Source organism: Corylus avellana, chromosome ca5 (genome assembly GCF_901000735.1).
Source record: "Corylus avellana chromosome ca5, CavTom2PMs-1.0".
Lineage (NCBI taxonomy): Eukaryota > Viridiplantae > Streptophyta > Magnoliopsida > Fagales > Betulaceae > Corylus > Corylus avellana.
In genome coordinates, this window is record NC_081545.1 from 2,154,004 (window position 1) to 2,166,230 (window position 12,227).

At 36.3% G+C, this 12,227-nt stretch overlaps 2 protein-coding genes and 1 pseudogene across 2 annotated transcripts; 1 reads left to right on the forward strand and 2 right to left on the reverse strand.

Annotated features, from left to right (window-relative positions):
• Positions 1-310: 310 nt before the first annotated feature.
• On the reverse strand, positions 311-1,971 carry LOC132180341 (glycine-rich cell wall structural protein 1.0-like). Its single transcript, XM_059593136.1, has 2 exons — positions 1,802-1,971; positions 311-1,409 (listed from the first exon to the last, which is right to left on the reverse strand). The coding sequence occupies exons 1-2, from the start codon at positions 1,935-1,937 to the stop codon at positions 535-537; spliced, it is 1,011 nt and encodes a 336-aa protein (XP_059449119.1). The 5' UTR covers positions 1,938-1,971; the 3' UTR covers positions 311-534.
• Positions 1,972-5,330: 3,359 nt separating this feature from the next.
• LOC132180694 (receptor-like protein 7) lies at positions 5,331-8,377 on the forward strand (annotated as a pseudogene).
• Positions 8,378-9,749: 1,372 nt separating this feature from the next.
• LOC132180342 (cold and drought-regulated protein CORA-like) lies at positions 9,750-10,775 on the reverse strand. Its single transcript, XM_059593137.1, has 2 exons — positions 10,631-10,775; positions 9,750-10,282 (listed from the first exon to the last, which is right to left on the reverse strand). The coding sequence occupies exons 1-2, from the start codon at positions 10,740-10,742 to the stop codon at positions 9,936-9,938; spliced, it is 459 nt and encodes a 152-aa protein (XP_059449120.1). The 5' UTR covers positions 10,743-10,775; the 3' UTR covers positions 9,750-9,935.
• Positions 10,776-12,227: the final 1,452 nt, after the last annotated feature.

The window sequence follows — 12,227 nt, forward strand, 5'->3', positions numbered from 1 at the left end:
CATATACCATTTGTGACCTTTTTAAAAACTCAAGTGACTATTTAATTTTAGTGCAAACTACATGTATTGAAAATGCATTTAACCATTTTTTGTAAGTTTTAAGTCTTGCTCATTTGGTCTGCATCGGTCAAATTAACTCTCTTACTTCTGTATGACACACCATACTCGGTGCCGTTGATCAGTCTGATAGGAAACTTCCACCAATTCCTTTATTTCATCAATATGATGAAACTGATCATTGTTTCGTCCCTTGTTCATAAGGGATATCATAAGGGATATATATATACACTTGGGGGACTTGTTTAATTAATTAAGGCACAAAAGTTATATATTATCATTCATATGTATATAGTCATGGCACGATACAAAAGGTACAAGAAGATGATACAAAAGCTACAAGGACTAGTGTCCCAAGAGGCCGGTTCAGCTTTATAGATGATCTCCATAGCTAAGGCATGCACATTTTGGAATATAGAACCCCGTCCATGCCTGCAATTTATTCATTATATTACATATTTATTAGCTTTACTTCTTCTAGGGCTTGACTTCAGTTGCCTTCTCTTGAGGCTCACTTGCATAGCAGCACCACCTTTGGCAACCTCCATAATGGCCGTAACCACCACAACATCTTTTATACTTGCACCCACCGCCATAACCGCCACCGCCACCGCCATAACCACCACCACCACCATGATGACCACCACCACCATAACCACCACCACCACCGCCACCGCCATGATGACCGCCGCCGCCACCATAATAATTTACTCCAACAGTGCTATCTTCTTCACCACCACCTCCACCACCACCATGATGTCCACCACCACCTCCTCCACCACCTCCATGATGACCACCACCATGATGACCGCCACCACCATAATAATTCACTCCAACAGTACTGTCTTCTTCACCACCACCTCCTCCACCACCTCCATGATGACCACCACCATGATGTCCACCACCATGATGACCACCGCCACCATGATAATTTACTTCAACAGTACTGTCTTCTTCACCACCACCACCTCCTCCACCACCTCCATGATGACCACCACCATGATGTCCACCACCATGATGACCACCGCCACCATGATAATTTACTTCATCAGTACTGTCTTCTTCACCACCACCACCTCCTCCACCACCTCCATGATGACCACCACCATGATGTCCACCACCATGATGACCACCGCCACCATGATAATTTACTTCAACAGTACTGTCTTCTTCACCACCACCTCCTCCACCACCTCCATGATGACCACCACCATGATGTCCACCACCATGATGACCACCGCCACCATGATAATTTACTTCAACAGTACTATCTTCTTCACCACCACCACCCGCTCTACCCTTACGACCACCATGTAAGGCATCCTTTATGTCATCTACTTTGCTCGGTTTTTCTGCATGCAGTGTTAATTGTAAAGTTAGAATTAATGAGGAGGTTGAAAAATAATTAACCGTCGTCACCCCACCATGGATCTTCAACCTTAATGTGATTAAACATGTAAACAATAAATCCATTTGCAACCTTATCATGGCACAAAATTAAAGAAAAACACTACAATTTCTTCCCCTTAGACGCGCAGGATCGCATGTATATGCCTCAAACAAGAAATCCATTTGTAACATCTCAGTTAAGAGGAAAAATAAACTAAAATAAAACTGAAATTCGTAAAGAATGAAGTGTCTCATGGAAAGGAATAACATCATTATGAGGCAAATAAAGGGATTGAATAGAAAAAAAAGGAGAACATATTAAACAGTAGTAGGGGGTCGGGTTATTGCAACGTACGTTTCTTCTCATCGTTGGATGTCTCTGCTTCCACTACATCTGAAGAAACGAGAAGAAAGACAGCAAAAAGAAGACCTAAGAAAATAAAAATTCTGGAATTCATTTTTCTTGGTGAAAGGTTTCTCATAAATCTCATAAGAAAGATTTGAGAAGGATGTGAATACCAAGTCTCTCCATGCATGGTCTTTATATAGTGCTGGAGGGGTATACTAAAAGATAAACTACTGTAAAGAGTGTAAGCTAGACAACACTGTACATAAATGTGGTGTCGTTTAGTACTATATCTCTAGAATTTGTTTTGTTTTTTTTTTTCTAAGGAGATCTAGAGCTTTGATAGATATGTAGATTGATGGCAAGTCAAGTTGAGAGTTCGGCACGCATGCACTAGCATTATGGGGGATCCCAACCAGGTGCAATTAATTGTACGTATTGTACGTATCGCATACAACACATATAGTCAATGTGAGAGAGCCTTTTACTTGCTTGGGTGCTTGGACATGTTTCGATCACTGTATTAGTGTCTAAACAGATGTGGGACGACTCACGTGTGACGTGTCCTCTCATATATATTAACTTCCTGTATATTGCATGTAATTTATATAGATGTATAATCCAAATCCATGCAATGGAGCTCATGTCTTTCTTATTTATTTATTTTTATTTTCTCAATTAGACGAACTACACACACACACACACACACATATATATATATATATATATATATATATATATATATATATATATATATATCCAACTGTTGTCCTGAAGCAAAATTGATCAGTCCAAGTCCAATTGAGGCGTCAAAGGTGGGGGTCCAGTAATGAAAGGCCAATTCAGCTGACTTGTTAGGCCAAAATTATGTCGCCAACTACTAACCACTCATGTCGATCACTCTCCCTCCTTTACATTCACGTACTCGTCTAAATGTCAGCAGGGTATTGAGACAACGTGGCTAGGTTGTTTCGAACACGTGGATATTCATGCAGAAGGACGTACGCAATCCATCACCATTTATTTTGAGTCTAATATTTATAAAGAGCAATTAAAGACGTCATAGGTAGATAGCTATCCATACGTTATAGATCTCAAGAAATTTGTATTTGAGAATATATATATATATATATAGATCGAGGAAGGAAATTAATTACCAAGCGGCCAGAAGAGATGGATGTCCACCCTTATCTATTATGAATTTTGGCTCTTGAACATTTGGATTGAGATGAGGTGGTGGGAAGTAGCCGTTGAAGATTTTGTCAGAGTATGCATTTTCAACTTTCTAATTAATTTGACAGAAAAAAAAAAGAGACGTGTATTAGGTTGAGGTAGTGGCTTCTGGCGAGTAAATTTATTTGGAGCTTTTTGCATGCACCAAGTCTATGCCATTAATATCAAATGAATGCTCATGCATGTTGCTTTTGTTTCATTTTATTTTTTATTTTTTATTTTTTTTTCGGTTTGGTTGATGTGATGATATCAAATTTTGCAGGGTTAGATTGGGCTATGGCCTATGGGTATCTGAAAGATAGAGAAGAGAACTATCAAAGCCAATGAGGGAGCTGGAGCTGCTTTGAAGTGCTTTCGATACTTTCAGTGATTTTGTCTCAGGAAGAGAAATATGATCATGAAGAGAATTTGTTCTAGCTAGAGAGACGACGACGTATCTTAGTTTTTGAGTTATTGGGCTTTTGAGAAAATGGGCCTTATTTAACTCGGGTCTTTTTACAGGTTTTCAAGATTTATAGAATAGGAGGAACTAGGAATTAAGGATACTAATTTTATCCCATAAAACCACCAAAATGGCAGCAAAAAAAAAAAAAAAAAAAAAGTAAAAAAAATGATGATATAAATATTTTTTTTAGAAAATAAAATCCTAATAAGACCATGAGAACAACTGACATAACATTTCATATTTACACCAATCATTAATCAAAGAGCTCTAGGTATTATCTTTTTTGTTTTTATTTTTCTTATTTATGGTTTCACCTTGTAAACAGTGCCAAAAAAAAAAAGAAGTGTGTTCAATAATTATAAAACGTACACCGACTTAATATGCGTAGTTTATTAAGAGCATGATTGAGATTGTGTTTGAAAATAAAATTTTTAAGTCAAAAAATGCTTTTTGGTAAAAACTTTATTTTTAAGCTATTGTCAAAAGTGCGTTTTGATTATTTTTAAGCTTTTTGGACCTTTAAAAGAGTTTTCAATTTTTTTTACCAAACTGGTACTTTTTTTTCAAACGAAATTTTTAAGTGTTAAACACACTTTTAGACCTTTCAAACACACATTCAAACACATCCTAAGAGAAAACTTGAAAATTGTGTGAGATCGATACGTGAGCTTTAACTTTCCTATGAGAATAACTTAGATTAGGAGGTTGCACAAAAGTATTCTTTTATGCCCACCATTCACCATCTGACACATTAACATGGAACACATTACCAAAATAAAACCAAACCACCTCATGATTATATCAAGTTTAATCATTTAAATTTTTTTTTTTTAAAAATGTTTTGCAATGGAGAGGGGTGGTGGCCGGCCATCAGGGGTGGCCGTGAGCCACCCCCTGTGGCTTGGGGGGTGGCCGTGAGTTACCCCTTGTGGCTTGGATCTCTCCCCTCTCTCTTTCGGTCGGATCTTTCTCTGCAGAAACTCTCTCCCTGGGCGGGGGATGGCTTGCGCGGCCACCTGCTGGGCGCACTTGTGGTGGCTGCCCTAGTTTTTTTTTTTAATTAATTTTTGAAGTTTTGATTTCCTCAAACCTGGTATAATCTGGTGCATTAGGGTTTTTTTTTTCCTAAAATTAAGTCTGATAAGATTGACTTAAGTGTCAGCTTTTAATTGATGGCACAAAAGCCACCTTTTGTGCAACCTCAGTACCCAAGACGCTCTCCTTTCCTATATTGATTTTATTTCTTTATTTTTATTTTTGCTAATAATTATAATATTAAAAATTACTCCGAAGTAGATATCACGCCATGGGTGGATCGGAAGTCTATCTAGCAAAAGTTTTTCTCAATATAAAACAACTTTATTGACTTGAAGGAAGAAGTAGGTAGGAATATGAATCATTTAATCCGTGTAGTTTACGAAGAGAAGATTACTCCGAAGAAATCGGAGTTGGAAATTAATGCTAATTAAGCTGATTAAAAGTCTTCACAGGACCATATTGTCAAGAGTGGAGAGAGTGATAGGTTGACTATAGACTTTGTATTTGAGTGTGAAACATGAAACATCACATACATATGACTTATCTTAGATCCCTCTAATCGTTGATTTTGATTGGAGGAACCATATATATCTGATCATCATGAGTAACAAACCTCAAATGAAGTATCGGACGGTGAGGACAAACGGTAACAACATCTTATAATCAGACTGATTACAACAACAGTACTAGTGTTTCCAGCCTATAAATGAAAGCTCTCTCCTAGCTTCACTAATTGCAAGCATATCCAAACAAAACATTATGGGTTTATCATGGCTTTCTCTCTTCATTTTCAATATTCTCTCTTCACAGTTGCATCTTATTATGCCCACTCATTCTTCTCCTTCTATGCAACCCTTGTGCCATCGTGATGAGAGCTCTGCCTTGTTGCAATTCAAGGAAAGCTTTATCATCCTTACATATGCATCTGAAAATCCTCTTGATTTTTCACCTTATTATCCAACTCCTAATTGTCAAAGGTTGCGTCTTGGAAAGTAGAAGGAGACAAAAGTGATTGCTGCTCATGGGATGGGGTGGAGTGTGATGAGAGCACAGGTCACGTAATTGGCCTTGACCTTAGCAGCAGCTGCCTATTTGGTTCTATTAACTCCACTAGTACCCTTTTTCGCCTTGTTCATCTCCAAAGCCTTAACCTTGCCTTCAATCATTTTAACCACTCTCAAATCCCATCCCAAGTAGGTGATCTTTCAAGACTAACGGATCTCAATCTCTCTTCGTCTCAATTTTCTGGCCAAATCCCGTTTGAAATTTCACAATTGTCATACTTGTCATCCCTTGATTTGTCTCAATACAATTTTTTTGAGTACATTCCTAAGTATCCCCATTTGGAACTCAAAAAGCCCAACCTCGGAACCCTAGTTGGAAATTTGACCCGCCTACAAAAGCTTAGGTTGAGAGGGGTGAACATTAGCTCTACGGTGCCAAATATTTTGGCAAATTTGTCTTCTTTAACATTCCTCTCTCTTCGTTTTTGTGGTTTGCACGGGGAATTTCCAATGGGCATCTTTAAGCTACCAAATTTACAGCTTCTTTCCGTAGGTGGCAATAAAGGCATCACTGGTTATTTGCCTGACTTTACATGGAGTAGTCCGCTTGAGACATTGATCCTCGCAGACACGAGTTTCTCGGGTGAGCTACCTGCTTCTATGGGAAACCTTGTCTTTCTGACTGAGTTGGATACGTGGAGTTGCAATTTCTCGGGGTCCATTCCATCTTCACTTGGTAACCTCACTAAACTCACTTCTCTTGACCTTTCATATAACTCTTTTGTGGGTAACGTGCCACCTTCACTTGGTAACCTCACTAAACTCACTTCTCTTTACCTTTCATATAACTCTTTTGTGGGTAACGTGCCACCTTCACTTGGAAACCTTGTTCAACTCTCTTATCTAGTCATTTCCAGCAATCAATTGACAGGTTCAGTCCCTTTTAGCCTTTTAAACTTGCCACAACTGAGTAGGGTTGATCTACGCCATAATCTTTTGAGTGGTGAAATGCATTTCGAGCTTATGAATGAGACACGATTGAACTCCCTTGACCTGAGCAACAATAACTTAACTGGTACAGTTATTTTTGGGCCTATGAACCTCACACAATTATTTGTCTTGAATCTTGCAGCCAACAAGTTTCATGGTCAAATTTCAAACTCATTTTCCAACCTCAAGAATCTTGAATTTCTTGATCTTTCTGACAACTACCTTAACAACATTGTGGATTTTAACCTGTTTGTTAAGCTCAAATATTTAACTACATTGGATATTTCTGGTAATCAATTGTCGTTACTTACTAAAGAAACCAATATTGCCAATTCAACTCTTCACAATTTTCGAGTTTTAGGATTTTCTTCGTGCAACTTGAGCGAGTTTCCGAATTTCCTAAGAAACCAACATGTACTGGAGTATTTGAATTTGTCCCACAACAAGATTCATGGCCAAGTCCCAGAATGGATGTGGAACACAAGCACATCAACTCTAGGAGTTCTTGATCTTTCCTACAACTTTCTCACAAGCTTTGGTCAACATCCAATTATTCTTTCAGGGACTTCTCTAGAATTTCTTGACCTCAAGTCCAATTTGCTCCAAGGATCACTTCCTATTCCATCAGGCAGAACTCGGTTTTTTTATATTTCAAACAACTTATTGACCGGAAATATACCAGAATTGTTTTGCAATTTGAGTTCTCTTCTATTCCTTAATTTGGCTAATAACAGCTTAACTGGTTCACTTCCTCGATGCTTGGACAACTTTGCTGTTTATCTATCGGTACTTGATCTGCGAATGAACAAATTTCAAGGAAGCATTCCAGAAAGTTGGATGAGAGGAAGTTTGAGGGTAATAAATTTAAGTCAAAACAAATTCCAAGGGCATTTACCAAGATCGATGGCCAAGTGTTCGATGCTAAAGATCCTTGATCTTAGTGATAACCAATTCATTGATAGATTTCCATTTTGGGTGGGACATCTTCCAAATTTAGAGGTCCTCATTTTACGGTCAAACAAATTCAATGGTCCAATGGGGATACCTCAAACTTATTTTAAGTTCCCCAACATGCGAATCCTTGACATCTCCTACAATAATTTTATTGGAAACCTGCCATTTGAACTTCTTAAAAATTGGGAGGCCAGAAAATTTGAGAAGGTGCATTCATTAACATATATTCATGAAAACTCAGACTTTGAAATAGAGGAAGGTTTTGGGTATAACGATCAAGCAGAGCCATATACTTACACTATGATGATGACAAACAAAGGCAGGTATGCTCTCTACGAGAAGGTCCAAGAAATATTCATAGCCATTGATTTCTCAAGTAATGGATTTGTCAATGAGATTCCAGAATCTATTGGAAATTTAAAAGGAGTTCAATTGCTCAATCTTTCTAATAATTGTCTCACTGGTCACATCCCATCGTCTTTAGGAAACCTTACGGAGTTGGAAGCATTGGACCTTTCGCATAACAAATTGTCAGGAAAGATTCCGTAGCAGTTAACACAACTTACTTTCTTAGAAGTATTCAATGTTTCTTATAATAATCTCACAGGACCTATACCACAAGGGAAACAATTTGATACATTTGAGAACAATTCATTTGAGGGGAATCCAGAATTGTGTGGGAGACTATTGACAAAGAAATGTTTGAATTCTGATGAGCCGCCTTCTCCGCCTTCAATCTTTGAAGCAAATCAAGATTCTGGATCACCATTTGAATTTGGTTGGAAAATAGTTGTGATTGGATATGGATTTGGATTTGCTGCTGGAGTAATAATTGGAAGCATTGTGATCGCAAGGAAACAAGATTGGTTAATGAAGACCTTGAGAATAAGGCTCTCGAGTAGGAGGAGATGCAGAAATTAAATAAAATAGTTTGGATAAGATACCTTTCCAAAGCAATGTATGTATTATTATACTTGTGTTTTTCTACTGTTAATCTTATTTTTCTTTGTAATATTCTTCTTCCCTTTTTTGTTATTGTTTTGGTGTATTTTGAATTAGTGTGGCATTAATTAAGATGTTGTAAATCAAATGCTTTGGTGGGATCTTTTATATATATATACCTTCCTTCTATAATTTTGTTGTTGTACTAGAGTACATTACTTATCCTATGATTAATCCATATGATATTTTAGTGAATGTTTTTAATGAAGTTAAAATACATGTCAGGCTTGTCTAGGGACCAAATATATGTTATTCATAAGCAAATATACGTGCAACAACCATCGAATTAGGAAAAAAAAAAAAAAAAAAGTTTTTCTTGCATTTTCAACTTCTCATTAATAGTTCCAAATGACAGACATTTGTAATGAGATACATCATGTGCGACCCAAAGCTTAGCTGGCCGTCAGAAAATTGTCTTTGGTATTTCTGTTTTTTTAAGAAAACAATATCTACTTAGGATCAGGAGAATACTATAATAACCAATAGCATTTCTAATTGAAAAAAGACATGTAAATTTGGTGATTTTTGTACGTAATTGCATTTTCAAATGAAACCGCAAGTTGCCTTAGTTTGTTGGTTGGTGATGACACCAAATTTCTCAGAGTCCGATTGGGCTTAAGCGGTGCTAGCTTGAAGCAGTGAGAAACCTTCGATGCTTAATTGTGTGTAAGTGAGATTCAGGTGTACTAGGTTTTGGGCTTATGCGGTTTTTTTTTTTACCATAATTTTATATTTTATTTTTTATTAGTAAATTTCTCCATGATTACTTTCTCCCGTAAAGGTGCTTCACATTGAAAAAATCACCTAAATTTAGGTATTCTTGTGTGTGATTGTTTTGTGTTGTTTAACATAACCTTGGTTAATTGCGCAACAGTTTTTTATTTTTTATTATTCAATTGATCTAGAATGGTTCATAACCTCACAAATCTTGCACCCATAATTAACCAGTTGAATCTCAAAACTCCTATCTCTAGAAAAGGAAAACTACCACCTGCAGTACGTACGACGAGAAAACTAGGATTTTACTGGTTATTTTTTATTTTTTATTTTATACCAAATTTCAGTTGGATTTCATTTTAAAGTGGTACTGCGTAGTGATTGATGGATTAAACAAATTTTGTTGAATTGTTTATTTATTTTGTTAATTATATTCTTTAATAGATTTTTGTTCAATTTTATCTTTTAATCTTACCCCGTCAACTAAAATCTTCGCTCCGTCACTCCGTCATTGTTTAAAGGCAATGAAAGATCTAAACAATAACAATGAAGATCTGTTATGTGACATGCAACATTCTGAATTGATACAAACCTTAAAAATTATTCAATGAGACAACATGTGCATTACCATGAATCATGAGGGATCGGATGCCATAGACATCCACTCGTGATTTTATTTCTACATCTCATTTAGCTTCATTTATAATATTACAAACGGAAATGAGCACCATAATTAATTTAGATAATTATGTTGCTTAATTTAGTTTTGAGGCTTGGCTTCGGTTTTAGCATCAGCAGCTTCACCAGCATAAGAGCAGCATCTACTACAGCCCTTTCCATAGTAACCCTCCCTACAACATCCATAGTAGCAGCGTCCTTGGCCTCCGCCATATCCACCATGGCCGCCGTTGTAGCCTCCATGACCGCCATTGTAACCACCATGGCCGTTTCCGCCATTGTAGCCTCCATGACCACCATTGTAACCTCCATGGCCGTTTCCGCCATTGTAGCCTCCATGACCAGGCCGATTCCCCCCATAACCGCCACCGGGGTTTCCTCCATATCCGCCGCCGTATTTGGCATCATCTACTCCATTGGTGGCCTCCACTGCATGGACGATGAATCATGTTAGTAAACATGTTTCAATAACATGTGTAATTAAATTCATGTAAAACAAAAACTCTGGACATTTGTAGCAACAAAGGCTACTAAGAGTGTTTGGTATTTGGCATTTGGGATCTCGTAAAATTAAAAGTGTGATTTTAAAACAAATCGTAGAAAATTTATCATTTGAGAGTATGTTGTTGAAAAATAGCGATTTAAAAAAGTAGAAAAAGCAAACAAAACGCACAATTTTAAAGGCTAAACTACGATTTTACTAAACGCTTAATTACGTTTTTAAAAATCGTAAACTCAAATAGATCCTAAGGCAGCAAAATATAAATTCCAACGTACCATTTTTGTGGTCAGTTGAAGTTTTAGTCAGTTCCCTCGCTCCCACCTCCGAAGAGATGAGAAGAACAATAGCCAACAAAAGACCTAGTAAAAGAAAAGCCTTGGAACTCATATTTGTCAGCAAACACAAGTGTGATGATAAAATCAGTGTTTCTTTTACTTATTTATAGGCCAATGTTAAGGAGAGGGCACGAAACCATTAATTTGGAAGGGACTACAAGATTGTGGTTGGTTGTTGAGTTTCTTTCATTTTTCAATCTTATCTTATCTATGCTCAAATATCCTCTTCATCAAATCCACGTCTATTTCTCTTTTCTTTTCTTTTCTCCTTGCAGTAATGGGAAAATAATGTAGCAATCAAACTAGCTACATTTTTTACTATAATTCTCGTGACAATTTATTACTATAATTTGTAGCCTGAATTGTTAGGAGTAGGTGAGTTCGTTTCATAAGGACTTTTCCACATTTACTACATAAATGGCTAACAATTCAAATAATAAAACTGCTTAAAATAACAGAAATTGTAAAAATTAACGGATTAAAATTGAAAGGCTATCGAAGCATAAGTTGTGTGCTTGCCTCGAATGGCTAATTATGATGCATTCACAATAGCCTCACCAAAATAGCTTTTTGGTGAGAAAAAATGCTGAAAAATACAAAAAACCTTTCTTGAGCAGACTCACAAAATTGATGATTTTGGTTTGGTGAGTGATTAGCAACCGTTCACTCCCCAAACCAATAAAAATAAATAAATTAAACTTGTCTTCTCCCTTTTTTATATTTCTTTTCTCACGCATACTCTATTTTAATGAAAACTGGAAGAGAAATGATCTTACCTTGGGAAAATGTCATATTTTTTGAAAAATGTAACCCTTAGAAAGAAATAATTTTTTTTTAAAAAAATTAACGGTTATGATAACGCAAATATTCAATGAATGTTAGAGAAAGAATAAAAAAATCTTTAAAAATTAATATTTAAATTAAATAGTAAAAATAGATAGTTAAAATGTTTGAGGCTATAATGAGATGCTTTTTTTTTAAAAAAAAAAAAAAAAAAAAAGTAGAAGAAGATTTTCTTAGCCAATAAATTTGAAAATCTAAAAATTTTGAATGCTGGCCAACTCGCCAACTGCCTCATCCAAGCGCTGAAGTCAAATTCGACAGACATTACTTTTTTTGGGTGTTGGGACTTGGTGGGCTAGACCGACATAGCTTGTTATAGCAATATTAATGTGAATGAAAAAAAATTCAGAAAGTTGTTGTATCATAAGTGGCTCGTCAGGTCCACCTTCTAGTCAACCCTCTCAATTCAATTCTCAATCTTCTAATTCAGTGAGCATCAATTCACCTAATAATAATAATAATAAATAAATAAACGAGCTTCAATTCACCTCCTATCTAAAAATGAGATAAAAAAAAAAAAAAAAAAAGGGAGAGGTTCCCTAATTGGAGGGGAGCTGCTCTTTGTACGTACAGAAATTAGTCACAAACTTGTTTAAAGTTAATTCATACAAATCAATAAAGTGATATGCATCATGCATGTTTTTTTTAAACATATGAAAAACACATGTTTTCTTATAAATACTATTAAAAAAAC

What these genes read in the sequence shown, in the direction of transcription:
- LOC132180341 (XM_059593136.1), bottom strand. Translation starts at nt 1,937, where the DNA reads ATGAGATTTATGAGAAACCTTTCACCAAGAAAAATGAATTCCAGAATT. An exon ending in ATCCAACGATGAGAAGAAAC is followed by an intron (nt 1,410 to 1,801) that starts GTACGTTGCAAT and finishes CACTGCATGCAG; the next exon opens with AAAAACCGAGCAAAGTAGAT.
- LOC132180342 (XM_059593137.1), bottom strand. Translation starts at nt 10,742, where the DNA reads ATGAGTTCCAAGGCTTTTCTTTTACTAGGTCTTTTGTTGGCTATTGTT. An exon ending in TTCAACTGACCACAAAAATG is followed by an intron (nt 10,283 to 10,630) that starts GTACGTTGGAAT and finishes TCGTCCATGCAG; the next exon opens with TGGAGGCCACCAATGGAGTA.